At 43.9% G+C, this 20,961-nt stretch overlaps 1 protein-coding gene across 3 annotated transcripts in view; it reads right to left on the bottom strand.

The window, feature by feature from the left end:
• LOC137426693 (alpha-N-acetylgalactosaminide alpha-2,6-sialyltransferase 2) overlaps positions 1-20,685 on the bottom strand; it is an 81,323-nt gene extending 60,638 nt beyond the window's left edge. The window contains exons 1-3 of one of the 3 annotated variants that reach the window (XM_078779113.1): positions 20,497-20,685; positions 9,003-9,158; positions 1,975-2,137 (exon numbers count right to left, since the gene is read on the bottom strand). In XM_078779113.1, coding sequence (XP_078635239.1) covers positions 1,975-2,137; positions 9,003-9,133 — 294 coding nt within the window. In that variant the 5' untranslated portion in view covers positions 9,134-9,158; positions 20,497-20,685. The remainder of the gene's footprint in view (positions 1-1,974; positions 2,138-9,002; positions 9,159-20,496) is intronic. The other 2 variants (XM_078779114.1, XM_078779115.1) reach the window with 2 other exon arrangements.
• Between the last annotated feature and the right edge of the window lie 276 nt (positions 20,686-20,961).

Raw genomic sequence — 20,961 nt, 5'->3', positions numbered from 1 at the left:
TGGAAAAAGGTAAATTGTGACCATTTTTTGTGACCATGTGACCACATAAAGATCAATTTTCAACTTTATGTGACAGTGCAGTTTTTACTGTTACTGTACATTAAGCCAATTATAGCACTAGTTCGTTTCCCCCCCTCAACTTGGAGCAGTCCATTCCTCCTCCTCCCCCCCCTTCCTCCTCCCCCCCTTCCTCCCCCCCTTCCTCCCCCCCCCCTTCCTCCCCCCCCCTTCCTCCTCCCCCCCTTCCTCCTCCCCCCTTCCTCCTCCCCCCCCTTCCTCCTCCCCCCTCCTTCCTCCCCCCCCTCCTTCCTCCTCCCCCCCCCTCCTTCCTCCTCCCCCCCTCCTTCCTCCTCCCCCCCTTCCTCCTCCCCCCCCCCTTCCTCCTCCCCCCCTCCTTCCTCCTCCCCCCCTCCTTCCTCCTCCCCCCTCCTTCCTCCTCCCCCCCTTCCTCCTCCCCCCCCCCTTCCTCCTCCCCCCTTCCTCCCTCCCCCTCCCCTTCCTCCTCCCCCCCCTTCCTCCTCCCCCTCCCCTTCCTCCTCCCCCTCCCCTTCCTCCTCCCCCTCCCCTTCCTCCTCCCCCTCCCCTTCCTCCTCCCCCTCCCCTTCCTCCTCCCCTGACGCAAAGTGGAATGGGAGAGTCCACCAGAAGAACTGGTTAAACCGGGGACACGCCGATTATCTTCAAAGAACACAGGGGCGAGCTTTTACAGAGCAGAACTTGTACAACTTGTAACTCGAGTTTCCGGACATGTGGCGGCGCTCTGTAAAGTACTTGACCACGCCCAGTTCGTGAAGCTTGACGAGGGCGGCGCTTTGTAAAGTACTTGACCACGCCCAGTTCGTGAAGCTTGACGAGGGCGGTGCTTTACAAAGTACTTGACCACGCCTAGTTCGTGAAGCTTTTCGAGGGCGTAGCTTTGTGAAGTACTTGACCACGCCCCAGTTCGTGAAGCTTGACGAGGGCGGAGCTTTGTAAAGTACTTGACCACGCCCAGTTCATGAAGCTTGACGAGGGCAGAGCGTGAAGTACTTGACCACACCCAGTTCGTGAAGCTTGACGAGGGCGGTGCTTTGCAAAGTACTTGACCACGCCCAGTTCGTGAAGCTTGACGAGGGCGGTGCTTTGCAAAGTACTTGACCACGCCCAGTTCGTGAAGCTTGATGAGGGCGGAGCTTTGTAAAGTACTTGACCACGCCCAGTTCGTGAAGCTTGACGAGCCTTGCTCATGAGACTCGACGGCGGCGGGGTTTGTTTGTGTGTTTCAAGCTGGAATAAAGGACGACAGGACCACACTCTCATGTTGTGCTGAGGTCTGAATCCTGCATTACATGAATGTGCATGCAAAACTCTTGGAGTAAATTGAGTGGATGTGAGTTGGAGATTGTAAAATAAATGACATTCAACAGGCAAATGTTTAAACTTTTGACAAATCGATGGCTACTACTTATTTTAATGGCCCTAATTATTCCTTAACTTCTTGTGGGTTCAGCTGGGAAAGTTTTCCCCCAAGTATTTCCGGAATAATCCTGAATTCTCCTGTTTGTGTTTAGTATGCTGAACCCTTTTTAAATTTGAAATTGCCTGTTACACCATTATCCAGACAGCCAATACTTTTTCTTGTCCTACTTTTTCTGCTAGAACCATCTTGCATGTTCCTGTTTACTCTGTCGGCAGAGTTATTGGTTATACAAGGATATACAAATACACAGGAAGAGGTCATTTGACCCATCATGCCTGCACTCTATCAGTACCAAATTATTTAAATGTATCTCTTTTATCAGCACCAAAAAAGCAACTTTTGATAAAATAAAAAAACATCAAAAAAAATGTTTTTGATTAAAAAAAACTATCGGCACCAAATTGATGAAATTTATGTGTTTATTTACTTTATATTTTCACTTTTGGGTGGGAAGGCTGTATGGGGTGGTAGAGTGGGTCAATACGGGGACATCACCAGGGTTCGGGGATTCTCACCGTTGACCTTGCATAAAGAGGTTCTTCTGAGCCATAAGAATCTCCAAGCCATGAATTTGTTGTTATTGCCTGTTTTGTACTTTTATACAATTGTGCGTCATTGGGCATGATACGGATAATGTCATAATATTTTTGGTCGTCATCATTTTGTGTCTTCGATATCCTGTGGGTCGAACACAAACAAATATCAGCAACAAAAATGTAACTGTTAATTGTTATCCACCAACTTACCTGCAGCCCTTCAATGATTCTCCATAACAAGTATTGTATCTATTACTAAAAGGAGCAGCATCCGTCCATCCATCCATCCGTCACACTTTATTCTGAAGGGTAAAATTGATTCGGTTGGAAATCTAATACAGCAATCGATTTACTTGGTTTGAAAGCTAATAATCGATTTACTTGGAAGACAATTTGCAACAAGCATTGGTGTCCATTTAACCATAATAATGCCTTTTTTCAATGGCAGCATTTTTATCTGTGACTTGTCACGGCGTGATTGCTGTTGTTGGTGTTGTTGTGATTCTTGTTGGGGTCGATTTTTGAAATGTGCACCTTTGGTCAGACAGCTGGCGGACCCCACTAACTTCTGTCGCTTGACTCCACCCACCATGGCACTCAGACAAAATAATATGGCCACATCTTGGTTTTCTGGTGGGCCTAAGATATCAGGTCTTAGCCCTCTGCTGATTATATACTGCCCCGGTTTGTTGCGTCAGATCTCCATTGGCTTTGTTTGGGTTGAATGTTGATTGGAAGGTGAGGAGGTGGTCTACAACTGTTATGTAATATTTTATGGGTTGTGAAACTGTTATGTAACTGTACACAGCTGTCCATCTGACTCGTAATTGATATATTGAACCAAATGATGAAGATCCTGGGAGATGAATTGTATAATACTGTTATGTCGGTGGAGTAGGGATTACCATAGAACAGGTAAGATGTATAAATTAACATGCTCCGGATGTCGGGTAAGAACCATCACCATGTAGTAAGTTTTGTTTAGCCGGTTGACGCATAAGAGTGAATAATTGTGGCCATACGAGGATGGTCCTTGTGTTAACTAGTTGTAGGGATTATGTTAATTCCCCTGTTCGTCAAACCTTAGTGATCTATCCTTTATCCTTTTTGGCACCGCACCATAGACACCAGTTAGAGTGGCCATTAAACTACACTAAATAACAATGAAAACCACCAGGAAGCCAGGACATTGAGCGCTGCCGCTAATTACACCATTGGGTAGCACACACCGAGGTTGAGCAGGCCGAAGACATGCCCCGAGGAGCCGTGATTGGCCAGGGCGGAGTAAGAAGGCACTCACTGATTGGTAGAGAGAAGGGCGAGCAAGAAGCAGTGCGCGGATTGGTGAAGAGCTGGGCCGGTGGTGTTGGCCTGCGGAGATTGGAAGAGAAGCTTTGATGACGTCACGACCCAATGTTAAAAGAACTCTTGGACCGGCATTTTCTCTTTTGTTTGCCTTTTGCCCTTCACACCTTGATCTTGCCCTCGATGACCTGTGGCTCTATTATTGCTTCTTCTCCCTCGCGCTCTTGTGCCTGTTCACGGTCCAGACCTAGCGAGCGATTGTGCATGGGCAACGGATTCCAGGAAGCGATTGGACCGACCGTGTTCAGAGACGCCATCGGGAGACATGCATAGGCAGCGGGAAGAACCGCGGCCCAAGAAATGCAGTTCTCCGCGTGGACGAGCGCTGCTGGTCGTTGGAGCGTGGTAGGGTGCATCGAGGCCTGGTGAACAAGTGCAAACCATCGAGGCCTACTGGGCGTGTTCCCGCGCACGGACCTCTGGACCCGTTCGCAGACCCTGACGAGATCCCACCAGTGATCGGAGCTAAGTGCACACACACCCCATTATTTTCCAGTTTATTTTTCCCTTCATCTGTGTTCAAGTCTGGTATGGGGGCTTGGTATCTGGTATATGGGCAAGTCTGGTATGCGTAAAAGTCCCGTTTAGGACTTTAGTTTCACCGTCGAGTTTCTCTTGTTATCGGTATTTTCTTTTAATAAATCCTTTTGTTATTTTCCTTGTACATTTTAAACCCGTTTTTGTTGGAGTTATTTCTGCAGGTTCGGGAATCGCCGACGGGACCACAGGTGAGCTTCAGTTTTCCCTTCCCTTTCTTCCTCCGGCGCAGATATATAAAGTCCGCATTTGAACTGAACGCCCAGGAGTAACGCTCGATTGCCTTCCGTGACTCTCCCAGTGTTAACTGAGAGCAGCCACACGACAATACCTTCAACAGAAAGATGAGGGAGTTAAGTGGACAGAGGAGGCGAAAAATATATACTTTGCGTCGCAGGTTGTGACTAAAGTGCGGTCATTCTGGTTATTAGTCGATGACATCAGGAATCCTTTTGAATAAAGCTTGACAAACACAGAAGGAGCACACAAAATGAGATATAGTAATACTATTCGAATCAATAGAAAAATATACAATAGTGCACAGAAAGAGCATACAAGCATCAACCACAGCCACAATGACATCAGCAGCAGCCAACAACGACAACGTGTTATAAAAGCTCCTTTTTCGTGAGTTTAATGTAATTTTACATCCTCATTGAGACTCACAGATAAACATGCAATATTTTTGTGAAGTGCAACATGCTGTCCTTTAGCGGGGTGGCTTGGGGTCAATTTTCAAGATTACCGTTACCGGGCGGACAAAAGCGCCATTTTTGGTGTGAGGCTTCCTTAGGGTATATCAGTTGATTTTAGCCGAGGAGCCCTCTCGAAATATGTACGTAACCATGGTAACACAAACAAATCCAAGATGGCTGCCGTTCATGATAAAATACCAATTTTCTTGGGTTGTAGTTGTTAGAGGAAAGCCAAATTGTATCAAAATATTACTTAAATATCAGAACCATGTCCTCAACATGTTCGGTCACCCTCCTGAAATATTAAAGTAAAACATAAAAATCCAAAATGGCCGCCATTTATGCTGAAATAGCAATTTCCTTGGTTTTTAGCGGTCATACGATGGCTAAATTGTACCAAAGTATGATTATATTATACCAGAATATTTTTATTGAAGCCCTATTTTTATAAAAGATACACAAATAACCTACCACATATGGACAACATGGTTGTTTATTTCCCGTAGGTCTAAAGATCAAAGAAATCAAACTACATAATATTGACTGCAACATCCAAACTAATTGAATTTAAAAGTGATCTAAACTATTTTTTCTCAAGATAGTGCGTTCTTGAGACAAGGGTTTGAACATGGAAATAATGTGAATGTTTTAATTATGCTTTTATCCTAACCTTAATGTGACCCTTGTGGGTATCCGTAGTTATATACCTAATTTAGAGGGCGACATTGTGACTACAGGCTGTCTTTACTATACTGCTAAGCACATGTATTGGTGGAAAGTTTTCTGGCCTCCTTTGTTAACAATCTACATATTTTATGGTAAGTAAGCAACTTTTCAAGTTATTATCTTTAATTACAGAACTTCAGTGATCAAGTCAGGTTTTTTTTAGCTAAACAGAAGTATGTGTTTATGTACATTTGGTAACAATCAGCATAATTAGACAAGCTTAAACACTCCTATAAATAATGGCCTATGCAAAATAATCAACACAATGTGCACTATATCAGGAATTTAGAAAATTCTGGCTAATTAGATATTTTTATACTGCATTATATAGCACTTATTAACTTTACCCATGATAATGATTAATACGTATAAATCAAATATAATAAAAAGCAACTGTTAAACAATGCTGTTGCCCAGGCCATTTTTAAAACTACGGAAGACATTATAGGACATCATTAGTGAAAACAAAAAATCAGATGTCCTATCTTGACTTGAAAATAAATGTGATTGATTATGTGTTTTTTTTCTCTTTGTTATCACAATAAATTTTCCATATGGAAAGTATTATAGGACATCCATTGTGAATGCTAAATTAAAGCTGGATTAATATTACTTGTGAGTAAAATTTATATTTTTGCCAAACTCAACTTAAGTTATTTATATTGATATTATTTTAATGTGAATAATATATACTTTTTTCTCAATTTCAGAGCACCGATTGAAAGCCAAGGAAACTGCTGGTACGGATTGGATTCAGACATCGTGCCAAGAGAGACGAGCCCGTATACACGATGGATCTAGATTGGAATTGTTGTATCATTTGTCAGCAACACACATCTGAACCTTTGAAATGCCCTTTGCAGAATCCTATAGCAAGTCGTGACATGACAGATGCTTATACATCATTTTTGACAAATGTAGAACAGTTCAGAGACATTGATGCACTTCCAACTAACATCTACTTTGGCAGTGATGTTACTGCTGCAGATTTTGTAACCCACCATGCATCTTGGCATAAATCTTGCCATTTGAAATATAACAATTCCAAGTTGACAAGGACGCAAGCAAAGAAAAGGGGTGTCCCCAACACTGTCGAGTCTCAAAGGAGATCAAGTAAGCGCCAAACGATAAACACAGCAAAGTGCATCTTCTGTGACAAAGGACATGAGGACGGTGAGCTCTCTCAAGTTTTAACATATGATGCTGAGACCAATATACGATGTATGATCACAGAGCTACATGACACACAGCTTCTTGCTCGAATTGTTGGAGGAGATTTGATTGCGATGGAAGCAAAGTATCATTTAAAATGCCTGACCCATCTGCGAAATCGTTACCGCAGTCTCGTCAGAAAGTTGAGTCGGGAATCACCAAATGTAAATGAAAAAGTGAATGAGCCTAGAGTGTTTGTAGAGCTGACAAGCTACATTGAGATAGCTGTAGACTCTGGGACTTTCCTCTTTAAGCTTTCAGAGATTCATTCACTCTATGTGAATCGTCTTCAGGACATGGGTATCCACAAAGAAGTCAACAAGACTAGGCTGAAGCGTCAACTGCTGGAACACTTCCCAGAGGCACAGGAACAGAACGATGGTAGAAACACGGTTATTGTTTTCAAAGAAGGAATGCGAAATATGTTGAAGGAAGCTTTGAAAAAACGGGATTTCTCAGAAGACGCTGAGAGGCTTGCCTCACTCACAGGCTTGCCTCACTATAGGACAGACCATTCTCTACAACACAAAGAAGAAAACTCCATCTGAATCAGCTGTTGAAACAAGACATACTCTGGAGCGTGAGCCACCTCTCCCCATTTACATTGGTCTCAATATTCATGGACTGACAAGAAGCAAGAAACTCATCCAGCAATTGTATCAGATGGGTATCAGCATTTCATATGACAGGGTTATGGACCTTGAGGACTGTATTGCCACATCTGTATGTGAGCGATTTGAAGAAGACGGCGTTGTATGCCCTGCTTTTCTCCGGAAAGGGTTGTTTACTGTTGGTGCCCTAGCCAACCTAGACCATAACCCTAGCTCAACCACTTCACATGACTCCTTTCATGGGACTGGAATTAGTCTCTTTCAGTTTCCAACACAAACTGATCCTGGTGAGAGCAGACCACCTACTATGATACCCCCTTCTGGTGCAACACAGCAGTCTCTCCCGGTCAGTTATGCTTTTGTCCCTGCTGTAGCTTTAACAACCGCTGCAATTGAAGTACCTGAGAGTAACACAGAGCCAACCAAGACCTGCTTAAATGAGGCACTTATCCAGGAAAATAGTTGGGTCGAACATGCACTAGCACTGTTAGAGGAGGATGTCACCAATGAAGATGCCATCGTCTGGACTGCCTATCATGCTTCGCAGCAACCTCCCATAGAAGACCCTCCAGCTGTGTGTTCACTACTGCCTATGTTCTACGAAAAGTCTTCCACCGCCGCAATGATAAAGCACGGCATGGATGTCCAGAGACAAGCGATTGAGTATCTCAACCCAGGACAAATTCCAGTCACTACCTTTGATCAGCCTCTATTTGCCCTGGCAAAGTTTGTACAGTGGAAATGGCCTGATACTCATGGGGGAAAAGTGCATGTTGTTATGTTAGGTGGTTTACACACAGAAATGGCACTGTGGAACACACTTGGAGATATTCTGGAAAGTTCTGGCTGGACTACCGCCCTTACAGAGGCAGATGTGGCTTTCACTGGCATAGCCGACTCATTTCTGAAGGTGTCACATCTCACACGAACCAGGCATGCCCATCAAATCACCCTCCTTACTCTCCATAACCTTCAAAGAAAGGCTTTCCTGCTCTCCGAGAGACCTAAAGACAATCAATCTGCAGAAGCTTGGAGGAATGACATGCTGAAGAAGAGTCCTACCTTTATGTACTGGGACCTTATCCTGAGATACGAAACCCTTATTCTCATCTTCATCATTAAGTCTTAAGATTAAGATTAAGATTCATTAAGATTAATAAGATTCATCATTAAGATTAAGTCTTAATCTAAACCTCTCATTGGTTTGCAGGATATTGGTGGATATTGGTGGATACTGATTGTAATGGTAGGCGTGACATCCAATAAGCGACACGCCCAATTCTTGGGCTCGATATTTTGCACTCCTAATGATAATGTTGTATTTCCAGGGTACAATGTTTACAGCTTATCATTCGCAATAATTGATGACCTGGAGTTATAAGCAATGTATTCAAGCCAAAAGCTTTCCCCCCCCCTATCATTGAGGGCGCCCTTCACATGAAATCACTGAATGTCCCTTTAAATTTACTGGTGATATTGTAATATCAAAATACACATTCAGTGTCCTAAAAATTTATATTTTGATACCAATTTTTGCTATCCATGACTTATATAACCCGGGAAATGTGTTTTTAATTACTGGATGGCGGCCATTTTGGATTTTTTGGTTTTACACGAATACGCGTAAAAATTCGCGAGGGCTCCTCGGCTAATATTGATTAATAGGTCATTAGGAGTGTTCATGCCAAATTTGGTGATTTTGTCCACCGTGTAACGGTAATTTTGCTAAGCCACCCTACTACTTTGATTAAATCCGTCAACGAAGCGACGGGGAGGCATGACTAGCTTGTAATGAAAAGAATAACAGGATTTCTGCATAATGGTACAAAGCATATTTTTGTTTACTATCGTTATGTTATACCTGCTTCGCAGATCTGGCATCAATGGGAAGTCGAACATTTTAAAGATGTAAGTTCCGAGAATGATGAATACGAGGGAGTTCAGTATGAGCAGATGTTTTGTTGACATGTGACATGTACCGGTGAGAACCATATTCGTCTGAATGATGCTTATCTATCTGGGGGTAGGTAAGACAAAACGAGTGCACTGTTGAAGGCAATCATGGTGTACAATGCATTGCATATTATCGCGTACATAGTTTAGCAGATTAATCACAACACCATCAAATCACATTGGGATCAAATAGCACAAATAGGAATAGCCAATCACTTCAATAACACGTCATGCCTATATTGCCTTGAATACAAGGTAAAAAAAACAACAATACCCCTAGGCACTCACCTAATAGGATAAATCAGTATACTACACCGACTAAAGGTATTTTATACAGTATCACGGTATTTAAAACCAATTACAATGGAGGCTAGAATACAGGGTAGCATGTAGAATCATACTAACATAATCATAAGACTAAACAAACAAACAAATACCTATTTTGGGGGGCACCCCCACTCCCCCCCCCGACCCCGTAGACCCTAATTGTCTAATGCCGTGAACAAACTTTGGTACATCATGGGAGATGAAGGCTGTGGTCAAGTTTCATCAGCATTGTGTGAGTAATTTCTGAGAAGAAAGCAAATACCTATTTTGGGGAGTCAAACCTGGACCCACTTGACCCCCATAGACCCTTCAGACATCGATTTACTTAATGCCGTGAAGACACTTTGGTACATCATGGGTGATGAAGGTTGTGGTCGAGTTTCATCGAAATAGTGTGTGTAGTTTCAGAGGAAAAAGCAAATACCTATTTTGGGGGTTCAAACCTGGACCCACATTGACCCCCGGTAGGCCCTCCTTAGACCTCGATTTCTGGAGGAGGGGCCGGGATAAAGAAAAGTCAGCCCCCTACCACCCTGGGCAGGACCCCACAGAGTAAGTATGGAAGACATTTTTGGCCAAACAAATTTGTGGGGCACAAAGCCCTTCGTGCATTTGGCTGGGGAAATGTTGGGTAGGGATGAGACAGACTGCCGGTGGTGGGAGGGTTCCCCAAGATTCCCCCCTCCTGTTCCTTCCCGTTGCTGTTCCACGAGAAAAAGTCCCCCACCCTTAATTTCTGTCCCCCTCCAAGGGTGGTGGAGGTAATGGGGATAACCCGGGTGGGAAAGTAGAGTGCTTGGAAATTTTGATTATTATTTTAAGTTATTTTAATTATTATTTGTCACTGAATTCTTGTTTTCTGGTGTTGGCCTGGTGTTGGTGTTGGTGTTGGTGTTGGCCTGGTGTTGGCCTGGTGTTGGTGTTGGTGTTGGTGTTGGTGTTGGTGTTGGTGTTGGCCTGGTGTTGGTGTTGGTGTTGGTGTTGGCTTAGCCTGGTGTTGGCCTAGCGGCTAGGGTGCCAGCTTAGGATATAAAAAACCAAGGATCCTGGGTTCGAATCCCAGTTCTCCCAGTCGATCGCTGAATTAACGACCAGGGGGGTTGACTCAGCCTGTACATTCCTTCCGAGGTCGGCTAATTGAGTACCAGTTCACTGGTAATTCCCTGCTTGTATGTAAAAGGCGACAAAAAGGGTTGGTGGCAGGAAGGGCATCCAGACCATAAAACATTGCTTCAAAAAGGGGACCAAAAAAACAACAACAACCACGGTGCCCGAAAAAGGCCAACCCCCGCTTTGCAGGGAAAAATGGCCTCTAAAGGTTTTTTTTTGTTTTTTGTTTTTAAATGAATTCTTGTTTTGTTTTATTGTTATTGACTTGTTTTGATTATTGTTTTGATTATTGTTTTCATTTACTAGTCTGTTCCCCGCGCAGCGGGAGATGGGGATTTGCAATCACTTCTGTGGAGACAAATTTTGTTCGTGTGTCTGTGTGTCTGTCCGGGCCATAACCTTTTACCATTTGAGCTTTTGTCGTCAAATTTTCAATAAAGTTTTATCATGAGAATATGGATTACACAAATTAATAATTTTGTCAAAAGATCAAAGGTCAGCATCACCTAAAATCATAGATTTTCATCCAATTCACCTGAAATTTCAATTTACCATTTGAGTTTTGTCATCAAATTTTCAACTAAGCTTTATTATGAGTATATGGAGAAGACAAGTTGATAATTTCATCAAAAGGTCAAAGGTCAGCATCACTTAAAATCGTCAATTTTCATCCAATTGATGTGGAATGTAAAGAATTTAATATTGGGTCACTGAATTGGTTCAACAATCAAAAGCTAGAGGCCGATTTTTTTTTTAGATCAAAAGGTCAAAAGGTTAGGGTTGTATAAAATCGTCAATTTTCATTTTGAAATTTTTCACCTGTTTTCGTCATGTTTAGCACAATGAAGAAGAAGAAGACATCTGAATACAAAGCGGATTCGGACGGGCTTTGCATTTTCAGATGATTTCTAGTTGTTATTCAATTGCTTTTGATTTAGGGTTATTGACTTGAGTTTGATGATGGTTTCGATTCTTCTGGCTTTGAAATTTTGATGTTTTTTTAAACATTTCTTCAAATAAAAAAAATGCTTAGGTCATTAACCCCTCACCCCCCAATGCTCCCATCCACAAAGCACGTGTGATCGCCCAATGATTTGATGAGCATGACATGACATTCTGCATATGGCATGGCCTTAATCACCAGATCTGAACCCAAACGAGCATTTATGGGATATTCTGGAACGAGACATGAGACAACGTTTTCCACCTCCATCAAACAAGTGTTTGTTGATTGACTTTCTCATGGAAGAATGGTGCCGCATCCCTTGTGCAGAATTTCATACGCCGGTGAACTCTATGCCAAGGCGCACGCAGGCTGCATTTGGTGGCCCGACGCCATATTAAGTACATTTACATTGGTGTTTCCATCTTTGTCCACTACCTGTATTTCTTCAAGGGACTGCCTGCCAGCAAATCTCGTGTGGGAATCCAATCTGCACTGTAACAGCCATTGGTCTCCAAACAGTGATATGACGATGCATTCTGGTCTTGTGGGCAAGATTCACCTCAATGACCCTTTGCTTTAAAATTCGAATCCTTTAATGACCCCTCAGTCAGGACTAAGCTGATAAAATATGCTTTGGCTTTAACCAACTGGATCACAATATTGTTTAACATATTCAACATGATGACACAATATTAAATAATTTATTTTTTGAACAGCTATGCACTTATTTTTGTTAAAAACATGATCTCAATGTTGCCGTTCATTTTAATTTCACATAAAAAAACAACCACGACAGGAGAAACTGTGTTTGTTTTGAACATGTGTTGCTTCGTTTTCAAAAAACGGAGTCAGGCTTCATGATGGACAAACTAATCCGTTGTCGGTGATTCTGGAATTTCAATGAATCCTGTGGTGACGCAGTTGTTCTGAAACAACTTGCCTTCTTTTCCTGTAGGTCAAACCCAACCGAAAGCAAAGTAATATATCATTCCCCAAGGCCTGCAAAAAGTGTGTCCACTCTCTCTGTCCTCTTGAAATTTCAAACTTCTCTCCCTCTGCTTAAAACTTTTGGCATCTGGGAGGTCTGTTCCATGCTGGTTTTAATACGGAGCTCCTTCAGTAGATATACAGGCACTAGTGATTGTCACAGTTCAAGCAAGAGCAATATCAGGAAAAGGCCGACAACTTTCGGAGGATCGTTGCCTTGTTGATGCCAATAACAAAAATGTCGCTCAGCATCTCGTCCAATGTAGCACCAAATTCAGCAAACCGGCGGAAGCCAGCAACAAACTCAGACACTGACTGCCCTTTGTTCTGTCAGTGGGTATATACAGTGCATTCAGAAAGTATTAGACCCCTTCCGTTTTTTCACATTTTGTTATGTTGCAGCTTTTTGCTGAAATCGTTTAAATTCATTTTTTTCCCTCATCAATCTACACTCAATACCCCATAATGACAAAGAGAAAACAGGATTTTAGAAAGTTTTGCAAATTAATTAAAACAAGTACAAAAAGTTTTAATTAAAACAAAAGCCGCGTCGATGTTACACAATGCCTAGATGCAGCTGTGCCTATAACGTCGATGTTATAGGCACAGGACATTCCTATTGATTCGATTACTTGATGTTATTTTTGTGCAAAGTGAAAATATATCTCGGCAATTTCCCGTGTGTGGCGACGAATTTTTAATAGCTGGCGAAGCCGGTGTTGTCAATAAACGAGTACGTATTATGTTGAAAACCTGATTATGCCTTGGCTCGAGAATCCGAAGCGCAGTGGGCGCAGCCATCTTGCGGAGGCGGAAGTATGCATAACAAATTTAAAACGTTCATTAGGAGTTTCTTTCACCCGTCGTCGTTTGATTCACAATCTTATGCGAAAAGACAGCATAATCTGGTTTTCGACATAATACGTACGCGTTTCTTGACAACACCGGCTTCGCCGGCTATTAATAAAATAATTTAAGACCAACATCGGCCCGCACGGGCCTGGTTATCTTCAACAAAACGCGTCACCAAACACCGGACCCAATGAGAGTCGAGCATTTGCAAAAATATTTCTAAAATGAAAGCGCTCAATGGTGGGCGCCATCGACCGGATGCGGAAGTTTGCATAAAACAATTGCGAAAAAGTTCAATAGGAGTTTGTTTCACCCGTCGTTCTTTGATTCATAATCTAATGAAACCTCTCATTAGTAATTAAAATACGTTAAGACCAACCTCGTTATCTTCAACGAAAATCGTCATCAAACACCAGAACCAATGAGATTCGAGCATTTGAAAAAATATTTTCTTAAAGCTTATTACGCGTTTCGGACGGTGAAAACGGCGTCAAATATTCTCACATTGACGAAAAATTATTTTTTAGAAATCTCGTGGCCGTCGGAGAACCGAATCAGCCAATCAGCGCCCTCGACACAGGACATCTTACCAGCGCCCTCGACACGTCTGCGACGCCGGGAACGAGGTTGGTGCAAAACAACCGAATCACGCGTAGCCATAAACTGCTCGAAATAGTTCTCATCATATGCTCAAATTTCCTAAGCTAAATCGTCATTGCTTTGGGCACTTTTCCTGCACCTGCACCAACAACTAAGTTTTTTGGTTTCCTGCACCAACACAAGTGCGAAAAGTGGTTTTTCGACACTAACACAAATGCGAAAAGTGGTTTTTCAACACTAACACAATCCATTCATTCCCAAAAAAAATTCCATCTCTTATAGTGCATCTTTCTTTCATTCATTCCCTAAACTCTCCAGCACTCCATCCTCCCTCCAGCGTCCTCAAACGTATTTTTGACTCGAATGTCTCAAGAAACTCATTTTGCAATAAATGTTCGTTTCCCATTAATCGTACACTTTTCAAAATCCCATCACCCCAAAATCCCATTTTCCATCACCCCTCCCCTCTAAATCTACCCCCTTGCCCATCCCCTCCAAATCATCCCCATCACCCATCTCTTTCAAATCTTCCCCCTTGCCCCTCCCCTCCAAATCTTCCCAATCACCCATTCCTTTCAAATCTCCCCCCACACCCCTCCGCTCCGAGACTCTCCCTCGCTCCTCCCCTCCTAGACTCCCCTCTCACCCCTCCCCCTCAAAGCATCCTCCCCGCTTCTTCCCCCTTCCAACTTTCACCTTCATCTCCCTCAACCTTCTGCCTCGCTCTTCCCCCTCGTCAAATAACACCTCACTGCGCCTCTCCCAATCACCATCAAACCTTTTGTCTGCCCCATTCTTCCCTTTCTCCAAGCTATTCTGTAATCTCCGACACACCTTCAACAGCTCTCCCTACCTCTTCCTCCTCTTCCACATCTTACCCTACCGCTCCCCCCCCCTGTTCTGTATCCGATGCTCCCCCTTCCTCTTCCTTAACAGTATGGACCTCAAACATCCGGGGCCTTCGCTCAAACTTGTCTGATCTCTCCATACAGGTTGCTTCTGACAAACCAGACGTGATCTGCTTAACAGAAACTTTCCTCCTTCATGATGTCTCTGATTCCTTGGTATCTCTCCCAGGTTACTCCCTCCTCCGGTATGATAGACCTGAGCCTCGTCCTGGAGGTGGGGTTGCTATCTTTATAAAAAACTCTCTTCCTCACTCGCCCTGCACTGCCCTCTCTCCACCTCACCCCCAGGAATACCTTTGGCTACGGCTTCCCCTTCGCTCCCACCTTTTGTTCATATGTGTGTTGTACCGTCCACCAAACAGTGATGACTCCATCTACATCTCGCTGTCTGAGAATATGGACCAACTTCTATCTACCCATCCCAACTCTCTCTTCCTCATATGTGATGATTTCAACTGTCACCATGCCAGTTGGCTGGGTGTGGGTACCGCTCTCACCAGCCATGGCTCTTCAGCAAAGGACTTCTGTGACTCACTGGGACTGACACAATCTGTCAATTTCCCGACCCGGATTTCAGTCAACGGAGCATCTTCTCTTCTGGACTTGGTTATGACTAACTTCCCTGAAAATGTCTGCTGCTCTTCTTCTGCTCCAATCGGCTCTTCTGATCATGTGCTTGTTAAAGTGGACATCTCTCTGACCATTCTCAGAGAGCCTCCTCAGCGTCGACGAGTCTGGCATTTCACTCAGGCCAACTGGCACGGTCTTCAAGCAGCCATCAATCATCTGGACTGGTCTCCCATCTCTACTGCCTCTGACATAAATTCTTCCTGGGAATTCTTCCAAAGCAAACTGCTCTCTCTCATGCACAGATTTATCCCATCTCGTCTTCTGTTGTCTTACCCTTCCTCCCATCCATGGTACACAGAATCTTGTGGTGAGGCTATTGCCCAGAAACAACTTGCTTTCGTCTCCTGGAAAGCAAATCCAACGGAAGGAAATCTCATTTCCTTTCACAAAGCCCGAAACAAGTGTGTGTCCACCCTCAGGAGAGCCAGGAAACAATATCTCTCCGTTCTCAGGACCGAACTCTCTTATCTGTCTCCCTCTTCCAAATCCTGGTGGCGTCTGGTCAAATCCGTTTCTGGTGTTTGTTCCCCCTCCATCCCCTCCCTCACCTCAAATGGCCACACGGCTGACTCCGCGCGTGAAAAAGCTGAATGCCTCAACTCTGTGTTTGCCTCTAAATCTTCTGTCCCAAACCCATCCCTCTCTGTACCCACCGTACCCAGTCGTACACAGCTGCTCCTGGACTCTGCGTCCTTTCCTCCTGACAAGGTGGAAAAGTTTCTGTCAACCCTCGACTCGGATTCTGCAACTGGACCTCACGGCATCAGCCCACGGGTCCTAAAATCCTGTTCTTCCGCTCTTTCACTCCCTCTCTCTGTTCTCTTCCACCTCTCTTTTGCTCAAGGTCATCTTCCATCTGCTTGGAAATCTGCCAACATCACCGCTTTGCACAAAAAAGGTGCAAAAACAGATCCCAGCAACTACAGACCAATCAGCCTTCTCCCAATTATCAGCAAAGTCATGGAATCCATCATTGCTTCAGATATGAAATCTTTCCTCTTCTCCAATGGCTTGATCTCTGATCATCAATTTGGTTTCAGACCTGGACACTCTACTCTGGACATGCTGCTTCTGCTTTCTCAACAATGGATGGAGGTCCTCAATGCCAAACAGGAAATTAGAGCAGTCTCCCTTGACATATCACGTGCCTTCGATACGGTCTGGCACCCCACTCTGCTCACCAAACTCTCCTCTTTTGGTATCAATGGAAATCTCCACGCATGGCTGGCGGACTTCTTCTCTAGTCGTAGTCAACGTGTGGCCCTGAATGGGTTTCTCTCATCTCCTCTTCCTGTTCAGGCTGGAGTTCCACAAGGCAGTGTTCTGAGCCCTGTGCTTTTTCTGGTCTTCATCAATGATCTCTCTGACTCTCTTGAAAATCCTCTGTATCTCTTTGCTGATGACTCTACTCTCTGTCGCTCCATTCTTCATCCCTCAGATCGGCAGTCTGCTGCCTCCTCACTCTCTGCAGACCTGGACAAAATCACAGACTGGGCAAACAAGTGGAACATGTCTTTCAATCCTGACAAATCTCACACTCTTACGATGTCTCTCCGAAAAGACCGACTGGACAACCCTCCCATCCACTTTCTGAATAATCCTCTCCAAGAAGTTCTGTCACTCAAGCTTTTGGGTCTCACTATCTGCCATGATCTTTCCTGGGAAAACCACATTTCAAATCTGGCCTCCAAAGCCAGTCGCCGACTGGGCATCCTCTGTCGTGCAAAGTCCTTCCTTGGCACACCTGAGCTCCTCACCACATACAAGGCTTTCATCCGCAGCTCAATGGAATACTGCTCTCCCCTCTGGGCTGGTGCTCCTGCCTCACACCTAGCTCGTCTTCACGCTGTTGAAACCAAAGCATTCAGAATCATTGGAATCTCCCGCGATGAAGCTAACTCCAAGGGCCTCTCACTCACTCACCACAGGCAGGTTGGTGGTCTTTCCATCTTCTACCGACTCCTCTCTGGCCTTGCCCCCCCAGCTCTCTCTGGGCTCTGTCCCGCAAATATTCCTACAGGTCGCACAAGATCTGCCTGCAACCTTCTTATGGTCAAACTGCCAAAATCAAGACTCTCTGCTCACCTTCACTCCTTCATTCCTCTCTTCTCCCGCCTCTGGAACAAACTCCCTCACTCTCTTCAATCCCACTCCACCCTCCAGGTCTTTAAAACTGCTGTTCACCACCATCTCTTATCTTCCCCCATCCAAAACCTTGATCTTTTCTACCCCTGCTAATTTCACCCCAATTCCACTTTTTTGAAATACCAACTTCTGTCCTGGAAGTCCTTGGTGTCCTTGTGTTTTATACTTCTCCCTCCACCCCCCCCCCCCTTCCCACGCCTCCTCCCCCCAAGCCCTCTCCCTTCCACACATCTCCCTGCTCTCAAATGTTGTGTTTGTGTGCTTCCCCTTCTCTCCCCATCTTGTTTTCCGCTCCCTCTTTTTGTGTGTTTTGTTTGTCTGGTTGATTTGTTTGTGAAGTAAATGTTAGCTCTTTCACGAGCCTCGATTCAGTATACAAAAAAAAAACAAAAAAAAACAAAAAACTGTTCTCTGTTACGGAGAAAGAACAAGAACCGAAATGAAAGGAAAAATGGTACAACCTCCACCAGTGCTATCATCACTGAAACATGATTCGACAACAGTCCGTGGTAACTTGAGAGAGGTTTTTACGTTGCACCAAGTAAAGCCATCGGATGTGACACCATTGTCTTCTTTTTGGGAATATGCTGCAGTCGATGTCCCTGGTGATGGGTCATGTTTTTTTCACTGTTTGAGCTTGAGAATTTTCACTGACAGCGACTGAAGTTAGAAGACTACACACATACTGTGAAAACGTATGTTAAGCCCAGTTAAAATTTCTTAAAATAGGCCTTAAGCTAGCACATCGTATAGTTACTTCCTTAAGCTTCTTGTGACATTTATTGTATGCAGGTATTGCCATTGGGGAGGACTGTCTGCTCTTCTCTTTTACGAAGTCTTACCAGGTACGGTACCTACTACACCTACCTACTACCAACTACCTAACCTACTGATGCCATAGTGATGGGTAAAATAGTGGCAAGAGGCTTTGGCTTCGCCGGCTCATTGCGGCTTCGCAATCGGTACTAGTATATCTCGGCATTTTCCCGTCTGTTATTTCAGGCGGTGTATGACTGACCATGCCGCGATTTAAAAAAAATATATCTCGGCAATTTCCCGTGTGTGGCGACACGTGAACGAAGCTATGCTCCTCTCTCCACATTATTGTGACGACGTATAAATTAAATATTTCATCGTGACGATTGTCATCAAATGGACGAATTTTTAATATATCTCGGCATTTTCCCGTCTGTTATTTCGGGCGGTGTATGACTACGCATGCCGCGATTTAAACAAAATATATATATATCTCGGCATTTTCCCGTCTGTTATTTCGGGCGGTGTATGACTAAGCATGCCGTGATTTAAACAAAATATATATATATCTCGGCATTTTCCCGTCTGTTATTTCGGGCGGTGTATGACTAAGCATGCCGCGATTTAAACAATATATATATATATCTCGGCATTTTCCCGTCTGTTGTTTCGGGCGGTGTATGACTGACCATGCCGTGATTTAAAAAAAAAATATCTCAATGGACTTGAAGTTACAGGCCTTTGAGAATTCATTTCGTTCTATAAAGGGCAACTTTCATCGGATTTTCTTCCCGTTTTTTTTCAACCGAGTCTAAAACTATGTTAGCGACTGTGAAAAATGAAATGATATATCGAATTTGATTTGAAATAAAACTGTGTGAGAGAGAAAGACACCACGGGCCTACAAAACAGGCCTCAAAGCTATGCGAGTTAATAAAATGGTGGATATTTGTTTATATGAAGCCTCTCCCAAAATGGGTGGAGCTATGGTTCCCAGAATGGGTGGAGCTTTGAGGTTTTGTCTTCTCTGCAAGAACAACAAGAAGAAGAACAACAAGAAGAAGAAGAAGAACAACAACAACAACAACAGCAGAGGGCACTCTATGAGCAGCGTCTGCGACGCGGCTAAAAAGAAAAAGCTGAAATATCACATTTACATAAGTATTCAGACCCTTTGCTATGACACTTGAAATTTAGCTCAGGTGCCTCCCATTTCTCTTGATCATCTTTGAGATGTTTCTACACCTTGATTGGAGTCCACTTGTGGTAAATTCAATTGATTGGACATAATTTGGAAAGGCACACACCTGTCTATATAAGGTCTCACAGCTGACAATGCATATCAGAGCAAAAACCAAGCCATGAGGTCGAAGGAACTGCCTGCAGAGCTCAGACAGGATTGTGTCGAGGCACAGATCTGGGGAAGCCTACAAAAAATCTCTGCTGCATTGAAGGTTCACAAGAGCACAGTGGCCTCCATGATTCTTAAATGGAAGAAGTTTGGAACAACCAGGACTCTTCCTAGAGCTGGCCGCCCGGCCAAACTGAGCAATCGGGGGAGAAGGGCCTTGGTGAGAGAGGTGACCAAGAACCCGATGGTCACTGGCTGAGCTCCAGAGATCCTGTGTGGAGATGGGAGAAACTTCCAGAAGGACAACCATCGCTGCAACACTCCACCGATTTGGGCTTTATGGCAGAGTGGCAAGACGGAAGCCAAACAGTTCAATCTTGGTTTCATCAGACCACAGAACCTTGTTTCTCACAGTCTGAGAGTCCTTTAGGCGCTTTTTTGCAAATTCCAAGCGGGCTTTCATGTGTCTTTCACTGAGGAGCGGCTTCCGTCTTCCGTAAGCGCTTTTATTTAAGGCCAGGCCTCGATGAGGACTATATAGTCCGTGACTGGAGCCTTCAACATAAATGCACAAACATAGGGGCAATACCCCTGGCGCTCACCTAGTAGAATAAACAGTATACTGCACCGACTAAGGGTATTTTAAACCAATTTCAATGGTTGCTGGAAGACAGGGCAGCATGTAGAATCAAACTAACAGAATCATAAGACTTTAAACAAAGAAACAAAACAATTTACTGATCCAGGTGATCGCACAACAGTCAGAAATTATACACGCCGCATGGCTCACCTGCGTTGAACTTTCGCTTCCAGATATGATGCTTAGTACAAACACTCGTTAAACTACACACGAAAGGCAATCTTCACTATTGCACTTAAAACCGATGTGCAACACATCAGCAGTCCTGGGATATGACTATGAGTGCCCTGGTGCTGACAATGTTGCAGTTACATCACACCTACGCCGCCTACCTTGGGTGGGGCTCTAAGGTTATGAAATATTCTTACGATTCCGAGTACCTGTACTCTACTTCAAGTACATTCATTTATTCAGCAAAGCCATACAAATAGAAAGTGACAGGTAAACCGCAATGCCTCCTATGTCTCCCACCATTGGTGGCAGCTCTAACCATTAGTAACTCAAATTTATTGACCGCAGATGTTGCGCAGCTGGGAATACAAAGTACAAAGTTTAGAAGTTACATTTTGTATCTTATAAACTACAAAGGTTGCCTGACAAGTTTAGAACTTAGAT

Source organism: Myxine glutinosa, chromosome 5 (genome assembly GCF_964187855.1).
Source record: "Myxine glutinosa chromosome 5, kmMyxGlut1.1, whole genome shotgun sequence".
Taxonomy (NCBI): domain Eukaryota; kingdom Metazoa; phylum Chordata; class Myxini; order Myxiniformes; family Myxinidae; genus Myxine; species Myxine glutinosa.
This window is presented reverse-complemented; position numbering and strand designations above follow the sequence as displayed.